The sequence below is a fragment of the Calidris pugnax genome, unplaced genomic scaffold (assembly GCF_001431845.1).
Source record: "Calidris pugnax isolate Ruff unplaced genomic scaffold, ASM143184v1 scaffold24, whole genome shotgun sequence".
NCBI lineage: Eukaryota > Metazoa > Chordata > Aves > Charadriiformes > Scolopacidae > Calidris > Calidris pugnax.
The window spans coordinates 13,376,759-13,393,850 of record NW_015090922.1 but is presented as its reverse complement, the minus strand read 5'-3'; the positions used below and the strand labels follow the sequence as shown (position 1 = coordinate 13,393,850).

General features: G+C 37.6%; 1 protein-coding gene across 1 annotated transcript in view; it reads left to right on the top strand.

Annotated features, from left to right (window-relative positions):
- The first annotated feature begins 2,794 nt into the window (after positions 1-2,794).
- Positions 2,795-17,092, top strand: part of BRE (brain and reproductive organ-expressed (TNFRSF1A modulator)) — a 170,182-nt gene continuing 155,884 nt past the window's right edge. Inside the window, exon 1 of the mRNA XM_014950966.1 lies at positions 2,795-2,950. Within this exon, the coding sequence (XP_014806452.1) occupies positions 2,823-2,950 (128 nt within the window). The 5' untranslated portion in view covers positions 2,795-2,822. The remainder of the gene's footprint in view (positions 2,951-17,092) is intronic.

Here is a 17,092-nt window from a genome sequence, read left to right as displayed (position 1 = left end):
ACGGCGGGTGGGGGTCCCCTCGTTGCCCCACGCCCGGAGCCGCCTTACTGCCGCCCGCAAAGTGAAAAGCACAAAAGCAGACCGCCGACAGCCGAGCCGAGAGGGTTAGGCGGGAAAGGCTCCCTCGCACTTGGAGGCCTCCATCGTCGCATTCACCTTTGCTGCCTTATAGTTTCACTTAACGCCCGTAATGTCAATACCGGTGGTGGGGGAACAGAGCAGGGTTGCATCCGGACACTCTCTGGTGCCCGAAGCGGTGCCTGGGATTTTACGTTTGCTGCGAAGCGTGTGTTACGTTTGCTTGAAGTCCTAATGATGGGCTGCTGGATCTAAAAAGCAGTCAGCTGTTAGTTTGTTTACTTCTTTCGAATGTTTTGTTTTGGGAGGGAAACAGTCTAATGGATCTTGCTTTTGTTAATTTCCTTGAGTTTGTTTGTGTTCTGTTTCCAGTACTGTGGGAAAATGAAGCTGGGGGACAAAATATGTATATGACAACTGAAACTTACGAAAATGGTACTAATTGTGTAATAGTTTGTAAAGACCCTTGTTTACAAAATAAATCGATGATTTTAATTGATAGCGACCCTTTAAGTATTGTGTATCTGGCTTGTTATGCAGAAAGTATTGTGGATATTAAAGAAGTGATGCAATAAAACCAGGGAAAATGCCTAGCAGTCATGTCCATCTTGTTTTGACAATATCTGCGTATTTTACTAATGAAAAGATAAGGAATCTCATCCTGCAGCTCATTTTGGAAGGTCCATCTGTTCAACTTTGATCACCACATGTATCTCTTGTGTCTCACAGTTCTACCCGCGTAACATTTACAGACCCCTTAAAATGTATCATCAGAACAAATTCTGAGATCTTTGTGTATACCTTTAAGATTGCTGGATGGATAGCTTGTTTTTCAGCATGTTTTTCATGGTTTAAGAAGTTCTTACCTCCTCAGTCCAGCTGCCTCTCTGCTAGAAATTACTGTTCCCTACAGTAGAGCTGGTGGCCTGAAATGCGTGCCCTATTTTAGTCACTCTTGTGCAAAGTATCATTTTAGTTTAAACTCATTTTTATTAGCCCTTCAATCTAAGCCGTTGGACTTTGCATTGTAATAAGTTGAGTACGGGCTTATGTTTGTTCTCTTAGTTACTCTGGGGAAGAATAAAGGTGAGCAGGCAGTAATGTTTAGTAGAAAAGTAACAAACAGGAGGTAGCATCTTAAATTGCTGCAGGTGTTTGCTAAGCAAGCTTAAGTTGTTGCCTGTTGTCAATTACAGCAAATCACAGGTGAATAGAATATGTTATATGTTAGGACATGGATGTTTAGTCTTCAGCTTCTTTGCTGCCATAAAGTGTAAGATCCGGTGTATTAAAAATAATTACTGTTTTTAGGATGTCTTACTTTATTAATCTTTTTGTTTGTCTTAAAGTGTGCAACCTTTGCTTTATTCACATGTGTTCCAAATAGCAAGGATAAATACTGTTTCATGCTTCATTCTACCTCAGTATGAATGACTTTCATGAGAACAAAATGTGTAACTTTAATGTTGCAACCAGTTACAGGGAATTAGCAGTTTGTAGAATATCCATTAGTTACTGACCAATGCTTGTAAACTGAGTGTTAGAAACAACAGAAAACTGCTACTATTGCCATGAGTTGTTCATACTCTCGGTATAGAACACTTCCTAATATAGTAGTCCACATGTAGCATTTTGTAAGGAAGTAAATACAGTATGTATTAGTGTCTTTAAATTAAATGGATGTTTTCAAAAATATCTTCTAACGGTTAATAGTTTTAAGTACAAGCTCTTCTGCCCCACTTGATGGTGGCATGTTTACGTTACCTTGAATCATTTATGGCTTTGTTTGCTGAAACTGTCAAGCTCGGTTTATTTCTTCTGTGCGTAAGAATATGATTGAATATATTGTTAGCATTTTAATAGGTTATTAACCCCTCTTTTCTCCCACTTCTCCTACTGTGGTCTGTTGTCCACGTACTGTAGCCTTTTGTGGTGTAATGAGTTAAAATGTGTGCATGCTCAGTTTCTGCATTTCACCTAACTAAGCAGCACGTTCTTAAAGTGTGTTAATGTAGTGGCCTAACTGATTTAACATAAGGTCATGTAATTGCAAGCACTTCTGAAAACGTTGTGCTTAAACTGTGTGTACATCAACTTTCTGATCTGCTTGGTGAATGAAGATGCCTTTCAAAGAATACAGTGATACTGCTGAAAGAACGGCAGCGTTAGCCTTGAAAAGGCATTGTGAAAGGCTGTAAATAGCTACCTAATGAAGTAGTGAAAAAGTAGTACTGATTATGGTTACAGTAGTGGTGTTAGAAACTACAAATGAGAACATGGAGAGATAATCAAACCTTTGGTCCCATTGCGATCAGTGATGTAAGTCCTGTTGATTTCAGTGGAAGCAGAACAATTACAGACTCCTAATGGAAATGCTCACAAGAAGGGCTAGACTGAGAAGTGTCAGAATCGCCCTCAATTTTATCTCTTTTTCTCGTAGTGATGGGATCTTAACTAAAAGAGCCTAGGACATTAGTCTGTTTTATGTTGACATTGAATAAATGGGCTTCATTGAATGTTGCAGAGGTACAAGAAAAGTTACCTATGCTTATTTTTTCTTTATAAACCTGTGTGCGCTTCAGTTACTTTACATTTCTGATCCTTTGTGTGCTTAGCTTTTTTCTTTTGATGTTTGCAGGGTGCATGTGAATTTACATCAAATAAATAGGATATTTTTTAATTTTATTTTCCCCTCTTACCATCCCTATGCAGCTCAAGACAAAAGGAAAGAGGAACATACTAAAATGTCACCTGAAGCTGCCTTGAACAGAATTTCTCCAGCACTCTCGCCCTTCATTTCCAGTGTGGTCAGAAATGGAAAAGTAGGACTGGATGCTACTAATTGTTTACGGATTACAGACTTGAAATCTGGGTGAGTTTCTCATACAAAAAGAATATGCAACTCCTCATAGTTAAGATGTCTTTTCAGGACTGAATTTTACTATGCTCATGCGTGGTTAAGCTTTTCCAATATATCTGGAGCTGACATACTAGCTATGTTATTTTTTTTGTCTTACTACCATTTTGTAGTTTGGGAGACTTAATTTGTCATATTGTTGGCAATAATAATCTTGTTAAAACACTTTCATCGCTGCCACTTGATAGTGCTGGTTTTCAGCAGTGAGATAGTTGTAAACACTCTTTCCTGTTGTTGATCACTTGCTTATTCAATCTTTTCTGTCAATTAAAAGCGTGAAGATTTGCGTGACCTCACTCATAGTCATGAATATGCCAAATGAGAAAAAAATTAACTTTTCCTTGATCTGACCACCTTCAAGATCAGTACATCAAGTGGCTGTAGGGCCAAGTGTTTGAAGTAGGCCAGGCTATTCCTTTTATTTTTAATCCCAGGAGGCCTCATGATGGTTTTCAGATAGTAATAAAGTTTGGGATCTACATGTACGTAGGGACTTTGATGTCTAACCTCTTTGAATAATGGGGGAAGTGAAAGGCTTAAATTAGAATTTACCTCAGGCATTATGCAGAGGGTAGACTCCCAAGGTGGCTGATAAAAGAATACTTGAGACATGTCAGAAATTGCATTTTTCTATCAGAGTTGGGCATCCCTGATTCAGGTGTTTATTTGATACCGGACTTCAGAGCCTGAAATTACTTCAGATTAAGGTATCTCAATCACTGCTTTTGTACAAACTACTGCTTTATGTATCATTTTGAATGATAGCTTAACCCAACAGCTCTTGAGAACCACCACAAAGCACTGTTGTTTAAAATTTAGTTCTGCTGAACACTTTGTTTAATATGCTTCTGTAGCGTGCTTTATTATGGTTTCATGGAGAGTTTGGGAGGTACTTTTCTGGTAGATGCAATGCCTTTTCAGGAAGGAGATGTGAATTCTAGGGTTAGTTTGAAAGGAACCATTCCTTCCCTGTAAGGTTCTGTGACAGAGTACAGATTTACTTGGAGGTCTAAGCAGCTGTAACTTTGTTATTAATGTTGTTTGGCTTGGCATTTATGCTTGCAAATTACGTGAGACAGGCTGAGCAGTTATGCATCTTCTGCTGTCATTTCACGCTAGACCTTGCTTTCTCTTGAAATAGTCTTCTAGGAAGGCTGAGATGGGAGCTATCTTACGTTTCTCCTATTGAATCTGAGAGAAGGGAATACAAAAAAAGGCAGAGAGAAAACACAGTTGTAGTCTGGTGGTGAAGGTATCGGTTTGTCAGGAGGCAGATAAGACTTTTGCTGTCTGCCCCCCAAGTGCTTATGCTGCATGCCTGTAAAATAATAGATTAATGTAAAGTGGTGTTTTCTAGCTGATTCTTTTTCAGAGGGATTTTTAATAAGTGTTTAAAGTTTTCAGCCAGTGATATTACTGAGATCTTGAATTTACTTTGATAAATCCTGAGTGTTTTCCAAGAGTTTATTCTTTAAAAAACTAAAAACTGCCACCCAAAGCCAGTGACTCAAATTGTGTAGTAACTGTGTTGGACATGGAGCCTACGAGACAAGTACAGCACCCAGCACCTGACAGAGGTTGTCCCCAGTCTTGTTTAAGGCACAGGCTCTGCTATATGCGAGTGCTAGCAATATCTTCCTTTTTTTTCTTGTTCTGGAACATAGAAATGAACCTCTTTGTCTATGTTGAGGCTTTTTTGTGGCTTGAGGTTATTAAGAGCTGGAGTTGAGATAATCAAGATTCTGCATTTAGTTGAGAATTATTTTTCAGTTTGGGGGGTTTTTTTTTAGTGTTTCTCCCTGCCCCAATAAGTTTCTTAAAAGCATTATTTTAAACAGGATTTATTAGCAATTGCTTGAATGTCCAAAATATAAATTTAATGCATATTGGTTTTAAGGAAAGATTTTTTTGTTTGTTAGCTTATTTATAATAGAAAATTTTGAATTTACGCATCAGTGTGGAAATACAAAGTTCTCTGTGATTCAGTGCTTTATGATGTCACTGAACAGATAAACAGTGTAAAATTACTTAACATAAGATGGATGCATCACAGACTTATAGAGAAGTCCCTTCTATAGCTCAAGGTCTAGTTCAGCCATAGTCAACCTTTGATATAGGAGCCTTTGGGACTCCACAGACTGTTTTTGAGAGGCCCATGTCAGTTGATTAATAACAGAATCCCCAACCCACCGTATTGTCAGTAGACGTATATTTGTTGCCGAATGCTGCCTCTAAAGGAAAACTCTGTAAGGCTCCAAGAGTCCAAAAATGGATTGAAAACCATTGTTCTACTCTCCTCCCCTATCCTCTCATCACAAGATTATTCAAAACCCTGCATACTTTCACTTTCATTAAGATTTTTAGAGGGAGAAATGACAATGCAGAGGAAGGAGCAGGCAGAGGCAAATGTAGGTGATAACCACATAAAGAAACAGAACTATAAGGACATAGAGATTGGACAGGAGGGAAATGAGAACAGTTGTTAGAGAAATGGTGATGAGTTTCACGACATTAATTGCAAAACTCCCTTCAGTTTCAAGGGGGCTGAATCAGGCTTTAAACTTAAAGTGGAACAGGAAGGTGAGGAAGAGGTACTAGATTAAATGTTTGAAGTTAAGTAAAAAGAAGGTCTTGATCTCAAATGAATTGTGCAATTTGTAAGTACTATCAGTTCAGAAACTTTGCTTTTGAGTAGTGATTGTACGTTTATTGGCACGTAAAAGGGGCTGTAAATGTATCACTTTCATAGCCTAGCGAGAGTTTATTACGGAACGTGCAAATACTTTGTTTTAACTGGTATGTTGTGTGGAAGATTTTTAAGAATAGAATTTTACTATAACCTTTAAGATGTTAAAATACTTAAGATAATAATCTTAATAGCTATTAACTTTGGAAACAAACATCTGGAAGCTTCTGGGTCAAGGGGAGGAGCTGCATGGCTGCTCCTCTATCATATGCCATGCTGTTACTCAGAGAGAAAATTTGAGGTTACTGTGGTTACTCCACTTTCCTGACAAACCAGTGCTTTATAATATATAACAAAATAAAATGTACAAACTGAAGATCCACACATTCTCATTTCTTAGGTTTTAGAAACTGGAGATGTGGTTAACAGGGACTAACGGTAGCATACCAAATACAGTAATATCTCCAAGGCCTTACCAATTCAGAGCCTTGGTTTTGACATTCTCAGCTCAAAAATGGAAGGAATTTCCCTTTTATTTCACCAATGTACGATCAAGTTCCAGGTTTATAGCCTATCATGTCAGTTGATTTTGATTTGTAAATGGCAAACACTAAGCCTTTAATTATCTGAAAAGTCAATCCATATGTCAGATGGTTTTAGTAAGAAGTTTATTTTGCACTTATTCTAACTTATTGCTAAGATTGACTACTTAGTTTTGTTGAGTTTTATAAACTGTATTAAAGAGCTGATGTTACATTAAAAGTATGAAGGATGATGATATGTTAATTTGCTTTGCTTGCAAGTGTGGGAGGGAAATATGTCATAGTAAGGAAATCCTATTGTTTTGCAGTCTTTGAGTATGTAAATGTTTTATAATAATATGTTACAGTTCCATAATGTCTGTGTGCTTTACAAACTTATTAGACAGTACCAGTCTCATCAGACATTTACATACATTTACATCTATGAGTAGGACCTTCAGGGTCAAGTCCTATTTATAGGAATTATATGGCCACTGCTGATGAAGAGCGAGTGAAGGAATGTGAGTACCCCTGAACCAAGCTCAGAGTACAGCAAAACTGGAGAGAAAGAAACTCTTCGATAGAAATAGTAATAAAGAGCTAGGTAGCTTGGTCTGCAGAGTTATTACCTTCTTTCTTGCAAAAAGGGCTCCACAGTGAACAAAAATAGAACATGAGTGTTAGGTCACATCTGAAATATAGCACCTTTAGCAGCATTGATTCTGGTGATAAGAAAGCCCTGGCAGGCTTCTCTGTTGCGTTAATAACAGACATTCTTTGAGATGACAGAGTGGATCAAAGCATTTTAACTCTTGCATAGGATATTACCTTGTTCTAGACCCAAAGAAAATACTACTGCCAGTTGAGTCAATGCCATATATTGTATCATTCAGCTAATCTCCAGTGGTGTCTCTTTGAAATAATGATCCATCTTAATTAGATATTAAAATTTACTCATAACCAACTGAATTGTGGCTAAGGCTTTTTTCTTAGCATTTATACATATAATCATGGGAAAGATGTTGAAAAGGGAAAAGTGATTATTAGGTTCATTTAGAAATAGAGGATATTTTCCTATGTGAAGGGTGTTTATTATTGTATAATGTAGAATCCAATTATTTAAGAGGCTGCTGCTTTTCCTACGGTGTGTTACAATAGTGAAAAATGTGTCTGTGGTGGTCATTGCCTTTGAGAACACTTTTTTTTTTTCCCTACAGCTGTTCATCAGGGCTCATGCTTGAGCCTCAAATTATGCTGCAAGCTTATTCTTACTCAACAAACTTTACTTTTTTTTTTTTTAAATTACTTTGATGTCTTGCACCAGGCAGAATTTCAAAATGAATACAGTGATTTAAAGCTGCATATATTAAGATTCTATTTTTTGTCGATATCCACTTATAACAAAATTTTAAATTTCATACTTGTTTGCTTATACTTATTCCATATTTATGAGGAGATTAATTGTGGAATTTTTATGTAACTGGTTTGTAGTAAACCATGTTGGAATTTGGTTCTTTGCACCTCTCTTTTTCACTATTGATTTTTGCGTCTTTACTTGATACTGAGCTATGTTTACAATTAGTTATGTTCCTGAAAGAAAACTATATGAAGAGGTCAAAAGAATGTAGTACTATCTGGAGCAGATTTCAACATACAAATTTACTATCAAGCTGTAATAAGATATTTATAACTTCATTGCCCTGCTTCCTAGCGAGCAGCGATGATTTACTTTTTTGTATTATCAAGTAGACTGCAATATGCTTTGGTATTTCCCTTTCTTTTGGGTATTTCCCTTTTTAAAGTAAATATGCATTTTATGTGAGCGTTTCATGAAATAATGTTGTTTTTAAACTGTGAAATACTATTACAATACTGTAGCAGTTATTTAAAGCTTTTGTTTGATCTTTTGCTTTTGATAAATTTAAATTCAAGGATTCTGCTTCAGTTACTTGAGGGAAGTTCACATTCCATCATTCCCATTGATATCTGTAGGTAGGTTTTTCTAATGTGCATTTTTTTTATGTGTGAGGTTTAACAAGTCTGACTCTTCTGAACACAATTACTATGAAAAACTGTTTTAAAAAATAATTATATTCTGAGTAAAATGTATACTTGAAAGGATGTGGCAGTTTGTAGGAGAGGCATGGTCTTATGAGTCCTTTACTGCTGTATTGTATAAGTCATAATCCAATTCCAAGTCCATAATCCAAAAAGTCATATCTTTTGCACAGGGTCAGTCATTTTATTCCAGTTTCTGATAACAAATATATTTCTTCAAATGCATGAAGAATATTGTTACTAGTAGCTTGGTGTCACTTGCAAGCAGAATTTAACAGGTTGAAGCTCTGATGGGAGAATGTGAGAAGGTTGTTGCTGTGGAGCAGTACTTGGAACTTCAAATGGCAATTTTTCTCTGCTGATCCAAAAAGATTGACTGTCTCCAAGATTGCTCTGTCCTGCATTTGTTTCTAAATGTTGAAAAAAAAAAAGGCAAAACGTCAGTCTGATAAAGATCTAAGTGTAGTGCATACATTTGGTAATGGTTTTGTAAATATTCTCCACAAAGTTTGGCATTTTTTACACCAATTCTAAACAAGGTGCTTGAAGCTTTTAAGAAAAAAGTGTGTGTTTGTCAGTTTCAAGTTCTATGAGTAAAGAAAGGATTTTAAAAAGTAAAGGTGGTATTAGATAATTGCAGTAACTTGGGCTCTGGTTTGAAAGACGACGTACGTTTTCCTAAGATTTGTTCAATTTAAATACTGCACAATATGTCTTTGGTATTTTTAGACTAGGACAGTGAGTGATTCCCTCTTGTCTGACATAGACACTACATCCAGTTTATTTTTCAATCGGTTTTTTGCTTTAATAAAAATGAGAAGAAACTATTTAATACAGCTGCCAACTGTTTCTTTTCTAATTTTCTTAAAGAGATCTGCACATGGTGTAGTACTAATCTATGTGCCAAATACAGTTGGAAAGACATACCTTAGCAAGGTATTTAAATGTATGCTTTGACTATCCGTACCCTGGTAACTCACTGGGTGCTTCTTGAAAGCCAGAGCTTAATATATTGTAGGTCTCTGTACAGGACTTTCTGCTATTGTAGATGTCTGTCTTATTTTTTTGCATCACTGCAGGAGAAAAAAGTTATTAAGACTTTCTTTTTTGGTTGTAAAGTTAGCTAAAAATCTAATAATTGGGTACCTGGTCCAGTTTCTCCCCCTTTTCCAAACCCTTCCATCACCCAGATGGGGTGTTGGTTTATTGTAAGCTGGACAGATCTCTCGCATACTGTGGATTTTGGATGCATATTACATTTCACCAGAAGCTGAGAACAACTGGCTTTTAAATTTTTATTCTGCTGCTGAGCAGAGAAGAATATATTCCTAGAGAGCTGGTTGATAAATTCTTCCAGCCTTGTGTATGCAGTTACACTTCATGTACGCCCAACTTTCTCATATGCATATACACATATATGGCATAACATTAAGTAGCTAATGTGTACTTGTAATAAAGCTGAAGCAAAAGATTCTGATTTTTGGTTTTAGCCTGTTTGTTGCAGTCATTGTCTGATTAGTTTAGGGGCTTTAAACGCATGGGAGATGATCAGAGGCTCAAGCTTGACAGACCAATATGCAACGGTGTTGAAGATCTGGTTCTGCCACATTGATGTTACAGCCAACAGAAAACAATGGCAATACTTCTGTAAACTACTTCTGTGATTCAGTGATAACAAAGGAACAAGCCATTACTTTTTGAAAACAGAATCCGTACACTATTTTCTAACTACTCGGTCATTATCAAACAGTGTGGGAAATCAAAAACTACAGGCCTTTTCTTATAATCTTTTGATCACTATGTAAGCATAAAGATTTTCAAAGGGAAGTTTCATTGTCATAAGCATCTCTTCTGTTGGCACTTAGGTTAACACTCCGCTATTGCTGGCCTTTTAAATATGCACTTATAAATACTTTGGGATCTCTTGAAGCATCAGTTGTGGTGCTCATTCTTCTGACCAATGGAGAAATGAATTTTTCTTACTGTTTGGGTAACTCTGTCCAGCACTGATTTTGAAACGTAGGTATCTCAAATTCAACTGGAAGCAGAATAACCACACCAATGCAATGCTATGCCTGAGCTATTTTAATCTGTTTCTTGAGATACTTAGTTTAGGCATTTACTTGGCACTGCACTGCATGGTCCTGACATACCTTGAAGCAACTATTATCTAACTGGAAGTGAGCATCTGAAAAGAATACTTAGAGCTGTATGTATAAGTGAACAGAGTTTCGTTTGCTCTTGAAATCGATATTTTTATTGAAGATACTGAATTCAGCACTTGAGGTAAAGGTAAACCTCCTAACTAACTATAAGTTGACAAAAGGGAACATATTTATTTTCTCTTTCTTTAGAGAAGGGAATTGATACGTCTGAGGCAAACCATTCCGGAGTGTAGGCCACAGGTTATTAGTAATCTGTGGCATATACCTGAAAGAATAAAATCAGACCATTAGGACTGAGTATTTTTATTATTGTAAAATAAAAGACTACCGATGAAATTGAGTTAATTAAAGGAAATTACACAATTCCATTATGGAGAAGAGGCCAAAAAAAGCCAAGTATAAAAATCTCTAAAATTATATTTTCTTAAAAAAGCCCCATGATTCCTATGTATCACTAAATTTTAAAGCTTCTAATGTTTTAATACTAAATTGCGATGGAGTTCTTGTTGCTCTGTTTTTGATGGTCAGTTATTTGTTCAATAGAAAAACTTATTTGGATTGTTCTTGTTTATAGTTAGGGTTTCCAGTGGCCTTTCAAAATGTGATGTGTTGAAGGCGGAATAAAGACAGGTCAACGCATTTATGGTGGGTTGGAGACTCAAAGTTATAGGTATTTTGAGCAGGCTGGGCTCTCTCTTCCCTGGGATCAAATGGTTATTCTGAGTAGTCTTGTCCTTGGAGGAAGTCCTACTTGTTCTTCTGTGCCTGTGAAGCTGCTAAGGAATGAGCCAGGTCTAGCTCCTGCTGTGATGCTGGGAGAAAGCAGTAAACTGGATTGTGAGGGCAAGAACAAGTATTTGCAGGAGAAAAGAGGATTTTTTTTGACTGTCACTAAGAAGGTGGTATGTGGAACTGCTTTCTTTAGGTATAGTTAGATGTGGCCATAGGGAAACAGATGAGTAATTTTATGCTTTATGCTATAGCCTTGAAAATAGTATTAGCACAACTGAGGTAGCTGTGAACGGTGGGAATTAAGGTGAGAAAAAGAAGTAGAGAAAGATAAAGAGAGCTGAGAGGTTCTTGAGCCAGGCTTCCTGGAGAAAATGTAACATGCAGCTATGTGGGGCTTACTTTCCCCAGGTGCGGTTCCACAGAGTGATCTGTTTTAATTTTGTATATGATTAGGGTTTGTCTGTCTTTTTAGTCTATTGCATACCCTTACTGTTGTAATTAATCTAAAGTAATGCTAGAAATAGGAGAACTACTGATATTTTTATTCATAGGATCATAGAATCATTTAGGTTGGAAAGGACCTTTAATATGATCGAGCCCAAGCATTAACCTGACACTGCCAAGTCCACCACTAAGCCATGTCCCTAAGTGCCACATCTACATGTCTTCTATAGAGCTTCAGGAATGGTGACTCAACCACTTTCCCAGGCAGGCTGTTCCAATGCTTGATACCCCTTTCAGTGAAGACATTTTTACTTATATCCAACCTAAACCTCCCCTGTTGCAACTTGAGGCTGTTTCCCCTTCTCCTGTCTCCTGTTACTTGAGAGAAAAGACTGACCACCAAATCGCTACAACCTCCTTTCAGGTAGTTGTAGAGAGCAATAAGGTCTCCCCTCAGCCTTCTCTTCTGTAGACTGAACAACCCCAGCTCCCTCAGCTGCTGCTCATAAGATTTGTGCTCTAGACCCCTCACCAGTTTCACTGGCCTTCTCTGGACATGCTCCAGCACCTCAATGTCATGTGGGGCTTACTTTCCCCAGGTGCGGTTCCACAGAGTGATCTGTTTTAATTTTGTATATGATTAGGGTTTGTCTGTCTTTTTAGTCTATTGCATACCCTTACTGTTGTAATTAATCTAAAGTAATGCTAGAAATAGGAGAACTACTGATATTTTTATTCATAGGATCATAGAATCATTTAGGTTGGAAAGGACCTTTAATATGATCGAGCCCAAGCATTAACCTGACACTGCCAAGTCCACCACTAAGCCATGTCCCTAAGTGCCACATCTACATGTCTTCTATAGAGCTTCAGGAATGGTGACTCAACCACTTTCCCAGGCAGGCTGTTCCAATGCTTGATACCCCTTTCAGTGAAGACATTTTTACTTATATCCAACCTAAACCTCCCCTGTTGCAACTTGAGGCTGTTTCCCCTTCTCCTGTCTCCTGTTACTTGAGAGAAAAGACTGACCACCAAATCGCTACAACCTCCTTTCAGGTAGTTGTAGAGAGCAATAAGGTCTCCCCTCAGCCTTCTCTTCTGTAGACTGAACAACCCCAGCTCCCTCAGCTGCTGCTCATAAGATTTGTGCTCTAGACCCCTCACCAATTTCACTGGCCTTCTCTGGACATGCTCCAGCACCTCAATGTCTTTCTTGTAGTGAGGGGCCCAAAACTGAACACAGTATTTGAGGTGTGGCCTCACCAGGGCCAAGTGCAGGGGGACAATCGGTTCTCTAGTCTTACTAGCCACGCTATTTCTGATACAAACCAGGATGCTACTGGCCCCCTTGGCCACCTGGGCACACTGCTGGCTCATATTCAGCTGGCTGTTAATCAACACCCCCAGGTCCTTTTCTGCCAGACAGCTCTCCAGCCACACTGCCCCAAGCCTGTAGCGCTGCATGGGGTTGTTATGACCCAAGTGCAGGACCCAGCATACCATTGGCCTCAGCCCATCAATCCAGCCTGTCCAGATCCAGCTGTAGAGCCTTCCTACCCTCAAGCAGGTCAACACTCCTACACCACTTGGTGTTGTCTGCAAACTTACTGAGGGTGCACTCCATGCCCTCGCCCAGGTCATTGATAAAGATATTAAAGAGAACTGACCCCAGTATTGAGCCCTGGGGAACACCACTTGAGGCCAGCTGCCAACTGGATTTAACTCCATTCACCAGGACTCCCTGGGCCTGGCCATCCAGACAGTTTTTTACCCAGTGCAGCGTATGCCCATCCAAGCCACGAGCAGCCAGTTTCTCCAGGAGAATGCTGTGGGAGATCATGTCATCCTTTCATAGGGTTTCTGCTGTGTCTCCAGTTCTGTAATATCTTGTACGAATATACATAATTTGAAGTTTCTCTTTTGAATTTTTGTGCAACTGTAAGCTACACAGTATGTATGAAATGTGGTGTTCCTTGCTTGGTCTAACTTTCATATCCAAAGAACTGAATTTGTGGTTGTTGTATTAACATAAATTTCTTCTGAGAGTTTGTAAGATTAGGAAATCAAATAAATAGAGATCTGTGACCAGAAAGCTCTAAAAATATGTAATTAGAATAAAACTTTAAAAGAAAATGTGGAAAGACATAGGATCACTATGGACCTCTCCTAGTATTTTATAGTTAGCTTCTTAAAGGGGGAAAACATATGAACATGGACTGTGCTTTTGGTCCTTGTGGTTTTTTCCTGTTATCAATTCATTGCCTTTTTGAATAAAATAAATGGTTCTATGGTGTGAAATAAATTACTTAGAAAATAGGTTTGGAGTCTTTATAGCTACTGCAGGCGGTATTGGGAGCAATGCTAAATGACTTATTAAAACTTATGTTTACAATAGCTTAGCTTTTGTGACTTTATGTATGAATATGTTCTTTCTGTGAACACTGAAAGGATGTGAAACTCCAGGTGGTAGACTGTAATTTCATACTTGGTGAAGAATGGTTCTCTTTTAGAGTAATCTAAAAGCAAAAATGTTCCTTGTCTATTTTTTTTTCTTTCTTTCTTCAGAAATTGAATTCACATTAGCAAACAGTATAAGTAGAACATGAGAGTTTATTAAGTTCTAACCCATCACAAAGTAATACATTTCAGCTGTGACAATATGAAACAGGACTTTGAATCTGTCAGGAGGAAAAGGAGGTGAAGTAAATCCAAAAGATACATCTGCCACTCCATCATACTCTCCTCTATAACTTTACTTATGAGTTCCAAGGATTTGGGGTACAGTTGGTCTTAAAGTATAATGAATTAGTAGTGCCTTTTCCTTGCCTGAATGTGTGACAGAAAGGTAGTTTATGATACTGTGAATTCACTAGTTTATTTACCAAAACATAGTCTACTGGAGTGTGCATTGTGAGTGTTATCCCATTGCAATTTTCTTGTTTGTGTTCATTTTTCAATCACTTCTTCATTAAAGTTTCAATTTTCGGTTTCTATTGTATTCTTTTGGGGAGTATTTGCACCATGTGTAGTTTTTAAACTATGTACTATCTATATGTATAAAAGATCTTGTTTACAAATGTAATGTTTGATTATAAAAGATGTTTCTAAAGCATCTAAAGATTGTTTGTAAAGCATGTATTGTTGAAAACTTTCCTCTGCCAGTTAATTATTTTTCTTAATTTGTGTCATAATTAGCTCCTTGACACGTAATAATAATGAGTTCCTGCACTAAACTATAGGCATTTTACAAATGGAAACTTTTGAGATAGTCTGTTCTTCGGAGTTGTTGTTTTTTTTCAAGTACACTTGCAAGTATATTAGATGTGCTGGTTATCAGCTCTGTATTCATATTCCTTTTTGTCGTGGCCCTTTCCAACCCATCCTACTATTGTGGATGGAAAAGAGCAGTTCTAAAATGAACTTCCTAGGCTAAATGAACAGTGAGTTTGTGACACTAAAAAAAAAAAAATCACAATTGTGTGGGGCTTGTTCGTGTTCTCATTTAATTTAGAAGTTCTCTGAGATTATTTCAAAATATATGTATGTGTGGTTCCCTTATAGAGGCTGGCCTCCAGCAGAGGCAGCCGTCCTTTAGGAGATGGCAGGACACCTGCCACAAAAAGATATGGAGCTCTTGAACCAGCACCAGAGCTTTCCCCACATGCAACATCTGCTGTGGCAAACTCTAACTTGTATTTAGTAAATCTACATTTTCTGTTAACATACAGCTGCTGTATTTGTTTTACTAATGACAGTAGTCATTAGATGCTTTTGTATAGTGTTTCTAGTGAAAGCAGGTTGCTGGGAGCTGAATTAATTTTAAATAGTTATTTGAACTTTACTTTTTAAAAAGTGCAAATCTGCCTATGGGTGCGGAAGGGAAGTGAGAGGTTGTTTTCCTAGGATATGTGTTCTGCCTAACATCCCAGTCCTCTCTAAAAGTTGCAATTAGTACAATCATCTTCATACAAGGAGACATAAATATGTACATAAAGGAAAATCAGCACTTACAGTAGATGGAGGTTTTGTTGGGAATATATTCCCAACGTATCTGGAAGAGATATCTGGAGACACCTTGGAATTTCCCAGTTTATAGCTATGGATTGAAATGCTGTTGCAGTTATGGAATAGCGTCCATACTAACAGGATTCAAAAACAACATCATCATCTGTATTGCAATACCAAAAGTAGTCTTTGTGTATACAGTTTAATTTTGTACTAATTTTGAAGAAATCAGCTAGGATACAAATGAATTTTATGAAAACAGTGGGTTTATCTATTGGAAAGCTCTTTGGAATAATTATGAATTGGCGTTCAGCTTTTAGTATTTTAATTAAAATATGTATGTAGGTAGCAATCACTTGAAATTATAACTGGATTTTTATTTCCTGAGAGCAATGGTGTGTGTCTTTAAGTTCAAGTTCTCCTCTCGTATGTGTAATACATATGTCTGTATAAAGAAGAGGAACAGAAGATGAAAATTGGTTGACTAGACTCTCTCTCCCATATCAAATTTTGCCTGATTGACAGAATTTTGGTTGGATTTGTTGGTTTTCAGCAGCAGCTGCTCAGTAGTCCTGTGTATTTGCAGACCTCTGGGAGCCTGTAAAGCTTTGTGCGCTGTTCCAGGGAGCTGCAGTATGATACAGGTTTTCACCGTCAGTGTCGGCTCTCTAAAATGTGATTTTCACCATTTTTTTTTGTTTCCTGATCCTTGCAAAAAAACCTGTCACCTGCTGGCCTTCCTTCCACTCTCCTCCCCTTCTCCATACACTTTAATTATTCTTAATGCCTCTGTAGATGACTTACCCATCTGTTTTGAATTCTGCAATTAATTCTTAATTAAATGGGATGAAATATTGTGTCTTCAAGGAACATTGGAGCATATTTCCATCTACAAAAATGGGAGGAAAAAAAAATATAAGGCATCTGCAAAGGCTGTTCTAATTGAGTTTAACATTGAAGTGCTTTTTCTTAGCAAATGCCACAATGAGAGTTTTGGGTGGAGTTTTGAGTTTGCCGCTTATTAGTAAAAGGGATTTACCTGTCTTTGCTTCTGAATTGTATTTGTCTTTTGCTGACAAAACCTTCAGCCGCTTAACCCCTGACTACATTTTGTCTTGTCACTAGTAAAATAATACTCATTTTCTCCTTTAGCCTTTAGAACTTGACCTTTTCCCCTAACGGTATCTTTATATGGCATATATAGAAGTGATTAGAAACATATACTAGATATTTTAGAGCTGGGAAGGGTTGGGAATACAGCCGGTTGTCATAACTTCCTTTGTGGTGTTGCTCTTTGTATTTTTGTGTGTGTTGGGTTTTAGCAGTGCTCACCATCAGCATATTTCTAATGCTGTGTGAAGCTGCCTTGGCTCTTACATCAACAGCCCAGTGAACAAAAAAGTTGTCTGTTATCCAAAAAGTACTGATGCTCAAGAACAGCAAGTGTAACAGCCTAAACTTCTTGAGATTAAAGAAGCTTTTG